Source organism: Staurois parvus, unplaced genomic scaffold (assembly GCF_062004578.1).
Source record: "Staurois parvus isolate SC_StPar_1 unplaced genomic scaffold, SC_StPar_1.0 ptg000132l, whole genome shotgun sequence".
Taxonomy (NCBI): domain Eukaryota; kingdom Metazoa; phylum Chordata; class Amphibia; order Anura; family Ranidae; genus Staurois; species Staurois parvus.
In genome coordinates this window covers 1,877,672-1,897,349 of record NW_028317928.1, presented here as the reverse complement: position 1 = coordinate 1,897,349, position 19,678 = coordinate 1,877,672, and the positions used below count along the sequence as shown (strand labels likewise).

General features: G+C 46.4%; 1 protein-coding gene across 1 annotated transcript in view; it reads left to right on the top strand.

The window, feature by feature from the left end:
- The window catches only part of LOC149466135 (uncharacterized), a 42,969-nt gene extending 23,621 nt beyond the window's left edge, over window positions 1-19,348 (top strand). Inside the window, exons 6-10 of the mRNA XM_089672824.1 lie at window positions 6,070-6,167; window positions 7,172-7,467; window positions 10,186-10,349; window positions 17,628-17,705; window positions 18,560-19,348. Coding sequence (XP_089528950.1) covers window positions 6,070-6,167; window positions 7,172-7,467; window positions 10,186-10,349; window positions 17,628-17,705; window positions 18,560-19,182 — 1,259 coding nt within the window. The 3' untranslated portion in view covers window positions 19,183-19,348. The remainder of the gene's footprint in view (window positions 1-6,069; window positions 6,168-7,171; window positions 7,468-10,185; window positions 10,350-17,627; window positions 17,706-18,559) is intronic.
- Window positions 19,349-19,678: the final 330 nt, after the last annotated feature.

Below are 19,678 nucleotides of genomic sequence, written 5' to 3'. Positions count from 1 at the left end.
CACCATCAGGGGCCCTGGTGAAGGGCAGCCTGGGACTTAGACTCCGCGCCCTGAGGGACTTCGGTCTGTTGGTGGTGGTTGTCGTCAGCCAGTGCCTTACCCTGCCACTAGGCCTACCTGTCCATTCCACAGCCCTGCCCTGACATTACACAAGTGCCACGAATCCTGATGGTGCAGGTACGCCTTCGCTTCCAATGTTGGTCGCCAGTCTGGATCAACAGGATCTCCTGTTGGATCAGTTCGCTCAGGCGTTGCAAACTCTGCTGGCACGCACCGCGCACCTTACTCCTGGTGTTATTAGGCCGGTTGTCACTCCGGTGGTCGCTCCCGCTGCTGTTCCGCTTGTTGCGCCTACCGCCGCGACTGCTGCGGCACCCGCGGCGCCCAGAGGTATGACTGGTTCAGCCCCTCTTCCACAGTGCTTTGGGGGTGAGCCGAGTCAGTGTCGTGGGTTCCTCAACCAGGTGGGGATTTACTTCGAATTAATACCCCACGCTTTTCCGACTGAGAGGTCAAAGGTGGGTTTCCTAATATCGCTACTCTCAGACAAGGCCTTGGCCTGGGCGAATCCCTTATGGGAGAGGAATGACCCAGTGATTCACGAGTTTTCTGGTTTTGTCGATGCCTTCCGTAGGGTATTCGACGTACCGGCTCGCTCCGCCTCGGCTGCCAAGCTGCTCATGTCTATGCATCAGGGTTCACGGACCGTTGCCGAGTACGCCATAGAGTTTCGTACCCTGGCAGCAGAGGTGGGTTGGAACAATGAGGCTCTGGTGGCTGCGTTTTCTCAGGGTCTTTCTGATGCATTGAAGGACAAGATCGCAGCCAAGGAATTGCCAGTGGAGCTGGAAGCACTAATTTCCTTCCTGATCCTGATTGATACCAGGCTCAGGGAGAGGCCTTCACTCAAGGAACGCCTGCGGAGGCCTTCCAATCGACTGGCACCTGCGTTTTCTGTCCCACCCATTCCTCCCTCTCCTCCCACGCCTCCTGGGGATAGATTGTCTGGTGGTGAGCCCATGCAGCTGGGGTTTGCTCGCCTTTCCGAGGGAGAGCGGGCCGCTCGGCGTCAGGAGGGTCGCTGCCTGTACTGTGGTCTTGGTGGGCACTTTCGGCAGTCCTGTCTGGTCCGTCCGGGAAACGCTCGCACCTGAGATCCTGTCGGGGACAGATCTTGGGTGGAGTCTCCTCGTCCCCGGCGTTCCGCAGAGATAAGCCACTGATCACCGTTGTCCTCTCTTGGGCGGAGGGCTCAGTGACGGCCCAGGCGTTGGTAGATTCTGGGGCTGGCGGGTTGTTTATGGACAGCTCGTTTGCTGCCCAGCACTCCATTCCTCTGCAGGCTCGAGTTACCCCATTGGTTCTCGAGGCAATAGATGGCAGGCCCCTGCAACCACCGCAGGTTACCCACGAGACTATGCCAGTTGAAGTAGCTATTGGGGCTGTTCACAGGGAGTTGGCCTGTTTCCAGGTGATTTCTTCTCCACACTATTCGGTGGTTTTGGGGTATCCCTGGCTCCAGATGCACAATCCAACCTTCAATTGGCAAACTGCCGAGATTCTCTCGTGGTCTCCACAGTGTGGGGCCGGGTGCATCCGTGGGCCGGTTAAGGTGTTGTGTGCCTCCTCGGACTCTGCATTGCCCACTGATTATGGGGAGTACCAGGACGTGTTTGATAAGGTACGCGCTGGTGCCTTACCTGCTCATCGTCCTTACGACTGCGCCATATCCTTGCAACCCGGTGCCACTCCTCCACGTGGCAGGGTGTATCCTCTCTCGGTTGCGGAGAATAAGGCCATGGAGGAGTACGTTGCGGATGCGCTTTCCCGGGGGCACATTCGTAAGTCTACTTCCCCAGCAGGAGCGGGCTTTTTCTTTGTAAAGAAGAAGGGTGGTGAATTGAGGCCTTGCATTGATTATAGGGGTCTCAATCGAATCACCACTAAGAATGCATACCCGATTCCCTTGATTACTGAGTTGTTCGACCGCCTTAAGGGGGCAACAGTCTTTACCAAACTTGACCTTAGGGCGGCGTACAACCTCGTACGGATCAAACAGGGGGATGAGTGGAAGACCGCGTTTAACACCAGAACCGGCCACTACGAATACCTGGTGATGCCCTTTGGGTTGTGTAACGCGCCCGCAGTTTTTCAGGAATTCATAAATGATGTCCTTCGTGACTTGTTGCAGCAGTGCGTAGTGGTTTACCTGGATGACATCCAGGTTTACTCTACCTCCATGGAGTCCCATATCCAGGATGTCAAGCGGGTGCTGCAACGATTACGGGAGAACGAACTCTTTTGTAAGCTCGAGAAGTGCGAGTTCCATCGATCCCAAGTTGCCTTTTTAGGCTACATCATTTCTGCGGAGGGATTCTCCATGGACCCTCAGAAGGTTTCGGCGGTTCTGCAGTGGCCTCGTCCCAATGGTCTTCGGCCCATTCAGCGCTTTTTGGGTTTTGCTAACTACTATCAGAAGTTCATCAGGAACTTCTCCACGCTGGCAAAGCCTCTCTCAGACCTAACCAAGAAGGGCAGTAATCCTCACGAGTGGTCATCCGAGGCCATCGTAGCTTTCGAGGCTCTGAAATCCGCCTTCGCTTCGGCTCCGATACTGTCTCATCCCATTCCTGGATTGCCCTTCGTCCTTGAGGTCGATGCATCCGAGACAGGAGTAGGCGCTCTCCTGTCTCAACGTCGGTCACCTGATGAACCCCTACTTCCCTGTGGGTTCTACTCCAGGAAGCTTTCCTCTGCAGAGTGCAACTACCAGATTGGAGATAGGGAGTTGTTGGCAATCATTCTGGCTCTCAAGGAATGGAGGCACCTGCTCGAGGGCTCCGCGGTTCCGGTCCTCATTCTTACCGATCATAAGAACCTGACTTATCTTTCGGAGGCCAAAAGATTGACACCCCGTCAGGCCAGATGGGCCTTGTTCTTGTCGCGGTTCAACTATGTGGTCTCCTATTTGCCTGGTTCCAAGAATGTCAGGGCTGATGCATTATCGCGGCAATACTCTGAGTTGTCCAGGGAGGACTCTGAGCCAACCTCGGTCATACCTCCGGATCAGATCCTGGCTGCCATTCGCACCAGTCTGACTTCTCCCCTTGGGGAGCAGATTTTGGCGGCTCAAACTGACGCTCCTCCTGAGAGACCGAAGGGTAGATGTTTTGTACCCGAGGGGTTGCGCACCCGTCTGCTGCGTACTTACCATAACTCCAAAACTGCCGGGCATCCGGGGAGGAACCAGTTGTCTTGGGTCGTCTCTCGGTTGTTCTGGTGGCCAACTCTCCGTGCCGACATCGCCTCTTATGTAGCGGCATGTTCGATCTGTGCCCAGAATAAATCTCCACGGCATCTTCCAATGGGTCTTCTGCAACCCATTCCCAATGGGGAGCGTCCTTGGTCACACCTGGGCATGGACTTTATTGTAGACCTCCCTGTGTCTCGGGGTCATACGGTCATTCTCATGGTCGTCGATCGTTTTTCCAAAATGTGCCATTGTATTCCACTCAGGAAATTACCAACAGCGCAAGAACTGGCCACGGTCTTTTCCAGGGAGATTTTTCGCCTGCATGGGTTGCCCAAGGTGATTGTCTCGGACCGCGGGAGTCAGTTCGTGTCCAGATTCTGGCGCGCCTTCTGCTCCCAGTTGGGTATTAGTCTCTCCTTTTCTTCAGCCTACCACCCGCAGTCCAATGGGGCTGCGGAGCGTTCCAATCAGGCCTTAGAACAATTCCTTCGATGTTATGTCTCGGACCATCAGGAGGATTGGGCCGATCTCCTGCCTTGGGCAGAGTTTGCCAGGAACTCAGCGGTCAACTCCTCCTCCGGGATGTCTCCCTTCATGGCCAACTATGGGTACCAACCCGCGGTATTACCTGAGAGGTTCTCACCACAGGACATTCCAGCTGTGGAGAACCATCTTGCTGCCCTGCGTTCTTCATGGGGGCAGATCCAGAGGGCTTTGAGGGACTCGGCTCAGCGTCAGAAGTTCCAGGCTGATCGCAGACGGTTGCCCGCTCCTTCATACCAGGTCGGCGATCGGGTGTGGTTGTCTACTCGTAACCTCAATCTTCGGGTGCCCACACCCAAACTAGCTCCCCGTTTTGTCGGTCCTTTTCGCATTCTCCGCAAGGTGAATCCGGTGGCCTATGCCCTTGCCCTTCCACCTGGGATGCGGATCTCCAATACCTTTCATGTATCACTGTTGAAACCTCTGATCTGCAATCGCTTCACTACCTCTCTGCCTCGGCCCCGTCCCATTCGGGTTGACGGTCATGAGGAGTATGAGGTGAGCCGGATCCTGGACTCTCGATTGGTGCGCGGTCGATTACAGTTCCTGGTTCATTGGCGCGGTTATGGTCCCGAGGAGCGTTCCTGGGTTCCTTCCGCGGATGTCCATGCTCCTGCCCTCCTCCGTGCTTTTCATACTCGCTTTCCTCAGAAACCTTTTTTTTGAGCCGCGGAGGGGGAGGGGCCCTTGAGGAGGAGGTACTGTCAAGGTCCTACCTTTTCCCAGAGGTTATGTTACTCCATGTGCTGGCATCCATCTTGGATTTCTGCTGAGCATGGTGGGAAGCTTTTATGCCTTCAGGTCTCTGAGGTCCATCCCCCCCAGGGGGGGGTGGCTGAGTACATATAAGCCTGTGATCCGCACATGCTCTTTGCACTTGTGTCTTGTGTCTTTGTCTTGCTACAGCTCTGTGTATATGCTCGTGACTCTTCTGGTATTCTGACTCGGCTTGTGACTAAGACCATTCTCTGTGTTTTCCTTCGATCTGACCTTCCGTTGCTGAACCCGGCCCGTGACCTGTGATTCTCTGTCTACTGTTCTGTACTGTTTTGTCCTGTTGTTGTCGACTCGGCTTGCCTGACTACGCTATTGTCATTCTCACCAGCTACACCCCATTGGCGGCGGCCATTACCGCAGCCGGGGTGTCTCGGGGGCCGCGACCTGGTTCCTGGCTGCGTCAAGTCCATCCCCACCATCAGGGGCCCTGGTGAAGGGCAGCCTGGGACTTAGACTCCGCGCCCTGAGGGACTTCGGTCTGTTGGTGGTGGTTGTCGTCAGCCAATGCCTTACCCTGCCACTAGGCCTACCTGTCCGTTCCACAGCCCTGCCCTGACACTCAGTCAGCAAGAGAAAGATCTCTGCATACCTTGGATGCGGTTCATACTGTAAGGGTCCTCTTGAAGGCGCCAGCATAGGTCAGGAGGTCAGATGCTCTATTTGTGCTGCCAGAGGGGCCTAGGAAGGGGCAGGCGACATCCAAGGCGACTATTTCTCATTGGATCCAACAATTGATCATTCAAGCCTATGGTTTGAAAGGTAAAGTCCCACTCTTTTGAGTGAAGGCACACTCAACCAGGAGTGTGGGGGCATCTTGGGCAATTCGCCATCAGGTTTACAAGGCCGCTACATGATCTTCAGTTCACACATTAACAAGGTTCTACCAGGTGGATGTCAGAGCTGCAGAGGATTCTGCCTTTGGCCACAGTGTTTTACGGACAGCTGAGTAGGTCCTGAGGGATTATTGATGGTGGCTATCATGGTGTCACACTCCCCTCAAATTTCGTATTGCTTTGCAACATCCCACATAGTCATGAATAGCCTGCTCTGTGTCCCGTGATGTACAATAAAGAAAATTGGATTTTTTTTACATATTTACCTGTAAAATCCATTTCTTGGAGTACAACACGGGACACAGAGGTCCTGCCCCTCTTTCTGGAATTTTCATTGCTTGCTGCAAAAACTGAAGTAATTCCTGTATAATTATATTAACATTGTTAAATAAGCAGATATTAAATTAAGGAAGGCTTATAACACTCTCATTTTTAACTCAGACCAAACTGAATCTCCAAGGGACTCCGTTGGGGCTTCTCCAGGCCATTGCGAGTTGCAACACTATAGCAATAATTTTATTCGGGATCTCCACAAAGCTTCAAGATCTACGATTCACTGTCCTAATTCTGGAGGTTTTCATTGCTCTCTGTTCTGGCTTTAGATATATGTTAAGAAATTGTGAATCTTATTTATCATTAAACTTTATTGTGTGTTTCCTACAGATGGATCCTGTAACAGAAGTACCCCAGGGAGATGTCCCCTTCCTATGTATTCCTGGGATCCTACACAGCAAGATCACAGGTTCCCATACCAATATCAAGTAAGTGGAATGGAGGGTCCTATTTATAGTGGTTTACAAACAAAGGCCGAGAAGGTATGGTTTTATCTTTCACAATTGCCAGCTGTGATTTCTTTATGATGGAACTCAGGTTTAACCCTCTTACCACCACTGCTGTATGCCATGCCATTGGGTGGGGGGTTACATATGCTCCCGGCAGCAGCTGCCAGTAGTGTGTGTAAATCTGGCAAGTCGGCTGTCATATGGAGGCGATCGGGTGGCTGTGCACACACCCTCATAATCTACCAATGCCAGATTAGAGGAAGGGGAATGAGTCATATGCTCCTCCATCCCTGGGGACACTTTCTTCTCTCCTGGTGGCTGAACAGAGTGATGTAAAGCAAAGAGAAGATGCTGATTTGCACTACAGAGGTAAAACATGGTTTTACTTCAAAGTAGATGTGAATTCAGATAAAATGCCCCCATCTAATCCAGTTTTGTACTGTATTCATTAAAAAGATCCCTAAAGGTATTTGTAATTGTTACCATAGCCATTATTATTATACAGGATTTATATAGCGCCAACAGTTTGCTCAGCACTTTACAATATAACGTGAGACAATACAGCAACAATACAGTTCAATACAAGAGGGATTTGATCCTTTATATTAGCTGCCCATTGCCTGTACTGCAGGCTTCAGGCCTGGATGAGAAGGGGCAGCACTGTAAGTCAATAAGGTTGCAGAGCTAGCTCAAAGGAATGGAGGGCACAGGGTACTTGACCTCATCAACGAGTTGCTGCACCTTCACTATCTAGTTAAGGACTGGGGGCAGTCCTTGGCTAATCCCTTTTTTCTTTAACTACAGTAAAAAAAATTAGCCCAAACTCTGGAAGTCCCATCTGACAAGGATGTCAGAAAATAAGCTGTATTGAACTGCAAATATGTTGAGGAAAGGAAGCTCACAAGTATGTACTGTATTTCAACTGTTCACTTAGCTCTGTGCCTATACTACTCACTTAACATTTGCTTTGTTGTTTTCCCCAGAGTGATGGCAGTTTGTTGTGGAAAATGGCAGCACACCAGCAGCCTTCCACCTGGGTGCGGAGAAGAAAAGGAGCAGGTAGTCGCAAGAAAAACCTGACGTTTTCATTTGTGGAAAATATGGCGCTGATCCATGCGGTGGTGCCTTTCTGGCCCGATCTCTATGGGGAACGGGCACCCTACCACACTTTTGTCGAAAAGGCGGCCATGTGGGAACAAGTGGCAGCAGCTGTCAACAGTATTTCACGCCAGATCAGGACAGCTCAGCATTGTCGCAAACGGGTGTCAGTCATTAAAAGGTAATTATCGTACACTTTTAATGTGTGTTATTGTTGGTTCATTCTGTTATGTTTTTGCAACTCAGTATTCAACCTTGGGCATTGTGATGGACTGCCTGTCCGCCTGCATGGGTACTTCTATCAGAGAACTGCTTCCTCGCCGCTGGGACACAGGACCAAGGTAATATAGCTGGGCATTGCAGCCAAGGACTGGACGACACTAGCTTAGGTTCAACTGGAACTGTCTATCGAACAGAAATACAGGCTTTTATACACTTCAGAAATAGTGTCAGTCCCCACATGAACACTTAAAACAAATATTACACATTGGGATAAACATTCCACACTGGTTAGGTAACGAAGTAAAGTTGACATACGACTAATCCCATCATGTAGAAACCTCCAGGAGGACTAGCCAACAGACAGAAACAATAGGTGACTTAATTGACAATGGGACAAAGACACAGTAAACACATACAACCTTAATAAACAGATTATAGTATCAGGTTGCTTTAAGCTGATTATATTAACCTCTGCTTTGAGTCTAGGAGGGGGGTTGAAGCAGTCAATGCTGGTTTATGCACAAATCTGTATCCTGGTTCTCCAGTTCTCAGAATCTGTGTGTTTTGGGGAGACATGGACTTGATTCTGAAGTAAAACTACTCCAAAGGTCCCCCCAGGTACACACCTCCCAAAGAATAGAGCCCCCTCAGATGCCATGGTCAGTAGGCAAGAGGCTAGCCTGCAGTCCCCTCCAAAAGCCCCTGTTCCAGTTGGGTCTGTCACAGGCAACGTTTTGGTATCGTGCTATCCAAGCATGATGTTTCTTGCAATCTAAGCACAATCTTATTTACTAATCCAGTTTTGTGCTAGCATCCAGCTTCTTACAGCATCCTGTTCATAATCATTTGTATATTTTATCCCCTCCACCTTGGGCATCCCTCAAGGCTCTGCGGCATTTCATGAATATGCAGACTTTTAAACCTTTTACAACCTGCTCTCTACCTTATCCTCTCCCTCACTGCTCACAATACAGAGGTACACTTAATATATTAGTTTAACAATACAGAGGTACAGCATATGGCCAAAAGTTTGTAGACACCTGGCATCACACCTACCATATGGCCGAAAGTAGATGGACACCCCTCCAAATTATTGAGTTCTTGTGTTTCCAGTGAAGAGCATGGACAAAAGTTTGTGGACACCTGGCCGTCACACCTATCAAATTGCCAAAAGTAGGTGTACACCCCTCCAAAGTATTGAGTTCTTATGTTTTCAGTGAAGAGTACAGACAAAAGTTTGTGGACACCAGGCCATCACACCTTTCAAATCGCCGAAAGTAGGTGGACACCTCTCCAAATTATTGAGTTCTTGTGTTTCCAATGAAGGGTATGGACAAACATTTGTGTACACCTGACCATCACACCTATAAAATCGCCGAAAGTAGGTGGATACTCCTCCAAATTTCTGAGTTCTTGTGTTTCCAGTGAAGAGTATGGACAAAAGTTTGTGGACACCTGGCCATCACACCTATCAAATTGCCAAAAGTAGGTGTACACCCCTCCAAAGTATTGAGTTCTTATGTTTTCAGTGAAGAGTACAGACAAAAGTTTGTGGACACCAGGCCATCACACCTTTCAAATCGCCGAAAGTAGGTGGACACCTCTCCAAATTATTGAGTTCTTGTGTTTCCAATGAAGGGTATGGACAAACATTTGTGTACACCTGACCATCACACCTATAAAATCGCCGAAAGTAGGTGGATACTCCTCCAAATTTCTGAGTTCTTGTGTTTCCAGTGAAGAGTATGGACAAAAGTTTGTGGACACCTGGCCATCACACCTATCAAATCGCCGAAAGTAGATGTACACCCCTCCAAATTATTAAGTTCTTGTGTTTCCAGTGAAGAGTATGGACAAAGGTTTGTGAACACCTGGCCATCACTCCTATCAAATCATTGAAAGTAGGTGGACACCCCTCCAAATTATTGAGTTCTTGTCTTTCCAGTAAAGGGTATGGACAAAGGTTTGTGGACACCTGGCCATCACACCTATCAAATCGCCGAAAGTAGGTGTACACTCCTCCAAATTAGTGAGTTCTTCTGTTTCCAGTGAAAAGTATGGATAAATGTTTGTGAAAACCTGGCAATCACACCTATCATTTGGCTGAAAGTAGGGGGACACCCCCCGCTCCCCCCCCCCCTAGTATTACGTTTTTGATGATGAGTACTGTTACTGCTCCAACATACCAAGTCGTCTTAGACATCTTGGATTTGATGTAAGCAGCCCCCCCATACTCCGAGCTGTCACTCATATAACACTTTATAGTATTCATCTTCACTCCTAGGCTAGCACTAGGCTTTCCTAGAGAATTGACTCCTCCTGAAGTAGTTACATTTTTCAGCAACTTTTATAATATTGATACTGCGAGTTAATAAAAATAATTTATGGAAAGGAAAAACACTGCAAAAAAAATTTTAATTTTTCTGTAGTTTTGTACTTTTACCTGCAATATTTTTAAGTTTTTAATGTCACTTTTTGTAGAGAACAACAAGGGAGAAGGGGGGGGGGCTGTAATTGGTTGCTTTTAATGTACTCTGTCTATATGTAAGTGTTCCATAGTGCAATTTTTTATATACATACAGTATACTGTATATCAATATCTGTTTTTGTGACATGTTCCTCATGCCATCTCGACTAATTGAAATAGTACGTTTAAATGCCTTTTTTTTTATGACAGGCAAATCCGATTCAAATATATACAACATCGGGATGCTGTTGAGAGAGCAGGAGGAGACCCTCCTAGACCTCTGGTCCTCCTCCCATACGAGAAGGAGATGATGAGTGTCATAGGGGAGGAGCTTATTACCGGGCTAGGGGGCGATTTAGACACAGATCGTCCAGGTAATTGTATTTTCAAAGCCTTAAGGAATACTTTTGTCCACAATACTATCTTTGCTGTGTCTAATATATTTTTTCCACTTTTTTTTTTGTAATCAGCTCCAACACCCCCAGGGTTCTGTGTCCTCTCAGGAGACCAATGCATCCTCACATCATTTTCCCAAACAAATATGGCTCCTGTGGGTCAAACATTTTATAAATCTGTTTTTTCTTTCTCTAATGCTTCTCTCTCTCTCTCACATCTATCTCTCCCTATCTCATCGATCTATTTCAACATCTCCCTTCTATCTCCTGTACCTCTTCCCTCAACTTTTTCTCTCCCTTCTCTCAACGCTCTCTCCTCTTTTTCTCTGTATATCATCTATGTATCTCGTCCCTCATTCCATCTCTCTCTTTCATCCCTCCTTTCTTCAACATATCTCCCTCCATCCTCTACCCCAGTCATCTCCCTTCTGCAACCAATGCCCCTCCCGTCTCTGCATCACCTCTCTCCCTTCTGCAAGCCATCTCTCTCCCTTCTACAGTATATCCCATCTCTCTCTCTTCTCTACCCCATCTCTCTCCCTTCTATATCCAATCTTCCTTCCTTCTCTATTGCATCTGTCTCCTCTCTCTTCCTTCTCTCTCATCTCTCTTCCTCCTCCAACCCATCTCCCTCTCTTTTCTACCCCATCTTTTCCCTTCTATATCCCATCTCCCTCCCTCCTCTATCACATCTCCCTCTCTTCTCTGCCCCATCTCTCTCCATACTGTGCCTCATCTCTCTCCCTTCTCTATCCCATCTCTCTCCATTCTGTGCCTCATCTTTGTCCCTTCTCTATCCTATCTCTCTCCCTTCGCTACCACATTTTTGTCCCTTCTCTGTCCCATCTCTCTCCCTTCTCTTCCCTACTCCATCTCTCTCCATTCTTTATCCCATCTCTCTCCCTTCTCTATCCCATCTCTCTCCATTCTTTATCCCATCTCTCTCCCTTCTCTACCACATCTTTGTCCCTTCTCTATCCCATCTCTCTCCCTTCCCTACTCCATCTCTCTCCATTCTTTATCCCATCTCTCTGCCTTCTCTATCCCATCTCTCTCCCTTTTCTATCCCATCTCTCTCCCTTCTCTACCACATCTTTGTCCCTGTCAAGAAAAACGAAACCAGCGCTCCAATCTTCATGCTGACTGGGGGTACTGTATTTGTCTTCCTCCTCTCTTTTCTACCCCATCTTTTCCCTTCTAAATCCCATCTATCTCCCTCCTCTATCACATCTTCCTCTCTTCTCTGCCCCATCTCTCTCCATTCTGTGCCTCATCTCTCTCCCTTCTCTATCCCATCTCTCTTCATTCTGTGCCTCATCTCTCTCCCTTCTCTATCCCATCTCTCTCCATTCTGTGCCTCATCTTTGTCCCTTCTCTGTCCCATCTCTCTCCCTTCCCTTCCCTACCCCATCTCTCTCCAATCTTTATCCCATCTCTCTCCCTTTTCTACCCCATCTCTCTCCATTCTGTATCCCATCTCTCTCCTTTCTCTACCACATCTTTGTCCCTGTCAATAAAATCTAAACCAGCGCTCAAATCTTCATGCTGACTGGGGGTACTGTATCTGTCATTCTTTAAGGTGCAGCCCTTGAAAGATCGTGAAACTTTGGTACAGGTGAAGAAAAGCAAAAGAAAAGTGCACTCCCTTCGTGCATTACCATGGTAAAAAACGAATTTATTAAAAGTGCATACTAGCGGACTCGTTTCAGGAGACACACTTCTTCCAGAGAGTGTGTCTCCCGAAACGCGTCAGTTAACCACATCAAGAGTCTCCCGGTATCTGGGACCCTTACCACTGGCTCTTTGTTTCTGTTTTTATATCTCCTTTGGTTTGTGAGTATGCACTTTTACGTATTTTAATAAATGCACGAAGAGAGGGCGCCCTTCTTTTGCTTTTCTTCACATCTTTGTCTGTTCTCTATCCCATGTCTCTCCCTTCTCTATCTTATCTTTCTCCCTTTTCTATCTTCTCTCTCTATCTCTGCCTTTTTTATTTCATCTCTCTCTCTTCCTATTCTCTATCCCATCTCTCTCCCTTCTTTATCTAATGTCTTTCCCTTCTCTAACTCATCTTTTTTCTCTTCCTTTTCTATCTCATCTCTCTCTCCCTTCTCTGTTTTGTCTCTCTCTCCCTTCTGTATCCCATCTCTTTGTATATATGTGCGTCCATATATATAAACACCAACTCAGCATCTTATCTTCAAAGAGTCTTTACAGCTGATACGTACACAAATCAGCCATAACCTTATGATCACTGACAGGTTAAGTGAATAACATTGATTATCTTATTACAATGGCAGCTGAAAGTTGTTAGGATATATTAAGGAGCAAGTGAACATGTTGTCCCTGAAGTTATTGAAAGTAGGAAAAATGGGTATCTCAGTTTGTTGTGTATGGGGTGGCTTAGCTGCAAACCACTCAAGGTGCCCATGCTGACCCATGTCCACAGCCCAAAACACCTACAATGGGCACGTGATGCAGTATGGGGAGAAGGCAAGCTGGAGGCAGTGTGATGCTTTGGGCAATGTTCTGTTGGGTAGTCTTGGGTCTTGCCATTCATGTGGATGTTACTTTACATGTACCATCTACCTAAACATTGTTGCTGTCCATGTACACCCGTTTATGGAAATGGTATTCTCTGATGACAGTGGCTTCTTTTCCAAGAATAATGTGCCCTGTCACACTGCAAAAATGGTTCAAGAATGGTTTGAGGAACACAGCAACAAATTTGAGTTGTTAACGTGGCCTCCAAATTCTCCAGCTCTTAATCCAATTGAGCATCTGTGGGATGTGCTGGATCCAGAGGCCCTAGTATAGATGTTAGTAGGAACCATACACATAAAAAATTGGATTTGATTTCCCCTAAAAATACATAGAAGTCCCTTTTTCTTGATGAGGGTATGAATGTCAGGAGGAATCCCATGCAAAAAAAAAGTGTGGGGTCCTGTATAAATTCCTTGCCAGACCCTTTGGGTAGGGTTACAGCATTTATAAAATAGGAGCAGATATGCCTGCAGGGGGCACATTACTCCTTAAAGGTGCAGGGACACACCAGGCTCAGCAGAGCACAATGGGTGCTGAAATTAGAGGTAGAAAAGTCAGTGTTTAGATGAACGCCCGAACAGCAATTGTTCAGACTGAACCTTGAGCTCATCCCTAGTATGAGTTTGTTGTCCTAAATATTGACACATAGATACATTTCACGTATTAATGAAAAACATGTTGCTGCAGTATACAGTTGCAAGAAAAAGTATGTGAACCCCTTGGGATTACGTGGAGTTTTGCATGAATTGGGCATAAAATGTGCTCTGAACGTCATCTAAGTCACAACAATAGAAGAACACAGTCTGCTGAACATAATACTACACAAACATTAGATGTTGCCATGGTTTAATTGCACATAACATGTAAACATTCACAGTGCAGGGAGGAAAAAGTATGTGAACCTTTGGACTTAACTGGTTGACCCTCCTTTTGGCAGCAATAACCTCAACCAAATGTTTCCTGTAGTTGCAGATCAGACCTGCACAACGATCTGGAGTAATTTTGGACCACTCCTCTACACAAAACTGTTTTAGTTTAGCAATATTCTTGGGATGTCTGGTGTGAATCGCTCTCTTAAGGTCATGCCACAGCATTTCAATTGGGTTGAGGTCAGGACTCTGACTGGGCCACTCCAGAAGGCATATTCTGTGCTGTTGCAGCCATTGTTTTGTTGAATTACTTGTATGCTTTGGGTCATTGTCCTGTTGCATCACCCATCCTCTGCGGAGCTTCAGTTGGCGGACAGATGGTTGTACGTTTTCCTGCAAAATGTCTTGATAAACTCTGGAATTCATTTTCCCATCAATGACAACAATCCGTCCAGGCACTGAGGCAGCAAAGCAGCCCCAAACCATGATGTCCCTCCGCCATGTTTTACAGTGGGGATGAGGTTTTGATGTTGGTGTGCTGTGCCTTTTTTTCTCCACACATAGTGTTGTGTGTTCTTCCCAAACAACTCAATCTTGGTTTCATCTGTCCACATTATATTTTGCAAGTGGTGCTATGGAACATCCAGGTGCTTTTTTGCAAACTTCAAACGTGCTGCAATATTCTTTTTGGACAGCAATGGCTTCCTCCGTGGTGTCCTCCCATGTACTCCATTCTTGTTTAATGTTTTCCTTATTGTAGATGTGTCAACAAAAATGTTAGCATGTGCCAGAGATTTCTGTAGGTCTTTAGCTGACACTCTGGGATTCTTCTTTACCTCATGCAGCATTCTGCGCTGTTCTCTTGCAGTCATTTTTACAGGAGACCACGCTTAGGGAGAGTAGCAACAGTACTAAACTTTCTCCATTTGTAGACAGTCTGTCTTACCGTGGACACATGAACGTCAAGGCTTTTGGAGATACTTTTGTAGCCCTTTCCAGCTTCATGCAAGTCAACAATTCTTGATTGTAGGTCTTCTGAGAGCTCTTTTCTGCGAGGCATGGTTCACATCAGACAGTGCTTCTTGAAACCAGTAAACCCAAAACAGGTGTGTGTTTTTTAAGGGCAGAACAGCTATAAGCAACACATCCAATATCATCACACTGATTGGAGTCAAGGTTGGCTCACTCCTGGCTCCAATTAGCTCTGGAAGAAGTCATTAAGCTAGGGCCTCACATACTTTTTCCTCCCTGCACTGTGAATGTTTACATGCTATGTGCAATTAAACCATGGCAACATCTAATGTTTGTGTAGCATTATGTTCAGCAGACTGTGTTCTTCTATTGTTGTGACTTAGATGACGTTCAGAGCACATTTTATGCCCAATTCATGCAAAACTCCACGTAATCCCAAGGGGTTCACATACTTTTTCTTGCAACTGTAAGCATTGATTATACAGTGAAGAACAGAAGTATTTGAACACCCTGCGATTTTGCAAGTTCTCCCACTTAGAAATCATGGAGGGGTCTGAAATTCACATTGTAGGTGCATTCCCACTCTGAGAGACAGAATTAAAAACAAAAATTCAGGAAATCACATTGTATGATTTTTAAAGAATTTATTTGTCTTGCACTGCTGAACATAAGTATTTGAACACCTGAGAAAATCAGTGTTAATATTTGGTACAGAAGCCTTTGTTTGCAATTACAGAGGTCAGACGTTTCTTGTAGTTCTTGGTTTGCACACACTGCAACAGGGATTTTGGCCCACTCCTCCACACAGATCTCCTCTAGATCTGTCAGGTTTTGGGGCTGTCGCTGAGCAACACGGAGTTTCAGCTCCCTCCAAAGATGTTCTATTGGATTTAGGTCTGGAGACTGGCTAGGCCACTCCAGAACCTTGATATGCTTCTTACGGAGCCACTCCTTGGTTATCCTTGCTATGTGCTTCGGGTTGTTGTTATGTTGGAAGACCCAGCCATGACCCATCTTCAGTGCTCTGACTGAGGGAAGGAGGTTGTTGCTCAAAATCTCACAATAAATGGCCCCATTCATCCTCTCCTTAATACAGTGCAGTTGTCCTGTCCCCTTTGCAGAAAAGCACCCCCAAAGCATGATGTTACCACCCCCATGCTTCACAGTAGGTTTGGTGTTCTTGGGATGCAACTCTTTCCTCCACACACGACGAGTGAAGTTTAGACCAAAAAGTTCTACTTTGGTCTCATCTGACCACATGACTTTCTCCCATGCCTCCTTTGGATCATCCAGATGGTCATTGGCAAACTTCAGACGGGCCTGGACATGTGATGACTTGAGCAAGGGAACCTTCCGTGCAATGCATGATTTGAAACCATGACGGCGTACGGTGTTCTACCGACAGTGACCTTTGAAACTGTGGTCCCAGCTCTCTTCATGTCATTAACCAGCTACTCCCTTGTAGTTCTGGGCTGATTCCTCACCTTTCTTATCATCAGTGATACCCCACGAAGTGAGATCTTGTATGGAGCCCCGGTCCGAGGGAGACTGACAGTCGTCTTTAGCCTCTTCCATTTTCTAACAATTGCTCCAACAGTTGATCTATTTTCACCACGCTGCTTGGCAATTGCCCCGTAGCCCTTTCCAGCGTTGTGGAGGTCCACAATTTTTCTCTGGTGTCTTTTGACAGCTCTTTGGTCTTGCCCATGGTAGTAGTTGGCATCTGACTGACTGACTGTGGGGTGGACAGGTGTCTTTAAAGAGCTTAGACAGGTGCTACTAAGTTAGATTAATGAGTGGAGTAGAGGTGGACTTTTTAAAGGCAGAGTAACAGGTCTTTGAGAGCCAGAATTATTGCTGTTTTTAGGTGTTCAAATACTTATGTTCAGCAGTGCAAGACAAATAAATTCTTTAAAAATCATACAATGTGATTTCCTGAATTTTTCTAAATTCTGTCTCTCAGAGTGGGAATAAACCTACATTGTGAATTTCAGACCCCTTCATGATTTCTAAGTGGGAGAACTTGCAAAATCGCAGGGTGTTCAAATACTTCTGTTCCTCACTGTTGTTCCTCACTGTATATTGATTTATTTATTATATAATATCAGTTGTAGAAATTGATAATTGAATGCAAGGTACAAGATTTACAGGGTTTATAGCAGTGGTTCTCAACCTGTGGGTCGCGACCCCTTTGGGTCCCCTAAGACCATCAGAAAACACATATTTCCGATGTGTAAAGAGCAGCTACTGTGTAGAAAGCAGCTGCTGTGTTGAAAGCAGCTACTCTGTTAAAAGCAGCTACTGTGTTGAAAGCAGCAGTATTGGAGGTAAAACGACACTCATGAATTATAATTACTGGGTAAATAATTTTATGGTTGGGGGTCACCACAACATGAGGAACTGTATTAAAGGGTCACGGCATTAGGAAGGTTGAGAACCACTGGTTTATAGGCTTTCATGGAGAGCAGCTGTTTTCTTTTAGAAAATCTCTAATTGAAACTTCATATGGAGCCATCTGAAGGAAGAAAGGTGGTTGGAGTCACTGCTCTTACTCATTTGCTTGTATTTATAAATACCAGCTTTAGCTATTGACCTCTGTAATTAAAATAATTATTTTCATAGGGGGATAGATGAGGAGCCTAAGGCACTGTAAATGAAAATAGAAACTATTAATGTGCAATATATTTCTTACTGAAAAGAAAGTCTAATTTGTATATTGTAGTCTGAAATATATAGCAAATATATACAAATTACTAAATATTCCCTTTCATTGTATTTACTGATCAGCATTGTTTTATATGCGTGTTTTAACAAGTCATTTTTAAAGGCCGTGTCAAGTAATATAATGTTTTAATATTTTCTTTTTCTTAAGTTCAACATTCGACAGAAGAAAGGGTAGTAGCAGACACATTCTCATCCACCATACCATCTGGCGATGTCCTAACTCCTGGTAGGTTCACAAATGTCGTGTTCATTGTACGGAGGATATAAGAGGAAGGAGGCATATGTAACACACGAAGCAGCATGGGAACACTTAAAAACTCCCAGGTGGGCAGAAACAGAGCCAGGAACATTTGTCTATCTAAAGCTGGGCAAACATTATAAGTTTTTAACTGACAGATCCTTGCAATAAAAAAAGCGATGTTGATGCAGTGATCTCTCCCGCTGTGTGTTTGTATTCTGATAGGGAGGTTCCCCCCACCAGAATACAACGATCAGCACTCACAGCCATTAGCTACAAGCGCTGATCGAATGCTGGTTTTCTAGCATACCCATTCAACAGAAACCAGTCCTGAGACCAGCTTCTGCTGAACAGAGAGCTGTACACACCAGGGCCTGGATCTAGGGGGGTGCTGTGCCACCCCCAGATTTTAGCTGTGCCCCCCAGGTTTCTGAGACTGCATACACTAATCCATGAGCCAGTCTGATGCAGACAGTTGAGGTGGGGTGGCACTCTGATGGGGACACTGGATGTAAAGCGGCACTCTGATGGGGACACTGGATGTAAGGGGGCACTCTGATGACACTGGATGTAAAGGGGCACTCTGATGAGGACACTGGATGTAAGGGGGCACTCTGATGAGGACACTGGATGTAAGGGGGCACTCTGATGAGGACACTGGATGTAAGGGGGCACTCTGATTTCTTCCTAATTTACAAGAGGGTTTTACCCAAATAAGATTATGTATAAAAATATATCTCAAAGGATAAATCCAAAGCATCTCAGGTTATCTAGAACACAGATATGTGGGATGTTAGTAAAATTTGTTCCATGTTAAATTCAGCTGTTTTTTTTGTTTTTAGGCAATGAAGAGACAGGTCTGGATTTGGGTCCGGCTCAGACTCCTGGAGAGGCTTCATGCTCTAGTCCATCGGGGGAGGGTTTGATGGACCTGAGCCAGGCTCCATCAAGTTTAGAGCCTCAGGATGTGACCCCACCAATCCCAGAGCTGGCCTCACAACCAATCCCAGTGTTTTCTCCCAACTATGACAGGGAGGATGTCATATCTCCCACTCTCAACCTGCCTCAACAGCTGGAAGGGGATCTCCACCACTGCTGCATAGAGACTCAACCTCAGCTCATTCAGGAACACCGTCGGGCACGGCGCACCCTCAACCTCTTGTACAGGGAGCAGAGGCGCCACCATCTCGCCACTGAGCGGGAAAACCGCCGCCATCACCTTCGTGTAGAGCAGGAGGCAATCCGTCACCATTCCCGTATGGAAGAGGAAGCAGCTGGGCTGACCTGCGCTGTCCGTCATCTGGTTGCTATGTTTGGAGGGGAGAGCTCACAGGAACCCAGTCAACTCCAGGTCTTTGCTCAGTTACTGCGTGCCTCCAAGAGTTCTAGGGCAACACAAAATAGGGGAAGGCCTAGCAGGGGAGGCAAAAGTGCAGGAGGGTCCAAAGGCCAGCAAGCAGAATAGATTTGCCATTGTGAATGTCAGATTTCCCTTAGCCATGGACTTATTTACTTTTGTCTTGTTTTTGTATATAGAGCTGTATAATTCTTATTTTTACACTAAAAACAAATTTGGGCAAAGCTTTTTACCCCAAAACGAAATTCCATTAAAAATTTGTTTACAGCCATAAGTTGTAGCTATGTCTGCTTTTACAAACCTAAAGCGATGAATGCATCAACATTGGCAATACTGTATAGTTTTTTGGCTCTTTTGGAATGTACAAGCAGCACTTGAATTTGTGTATACAGTGTTTATCTGCTTCTGAATTGTTCTCCTTGCTCATGCTAGGCAATATGTTTTAAGTATCTTAGAAACACCTCGGACGTGATTGAAAGCAACTCAAAACTTAACATCTTTCTGCCCTTTAATAGGGTCTGTACGCCTGGGGAGACAGGAAGGATCATCCAATCACATGACCACAGTGATTACATGATCAGGAGCCTCTCTTGCCAGCTTCTGA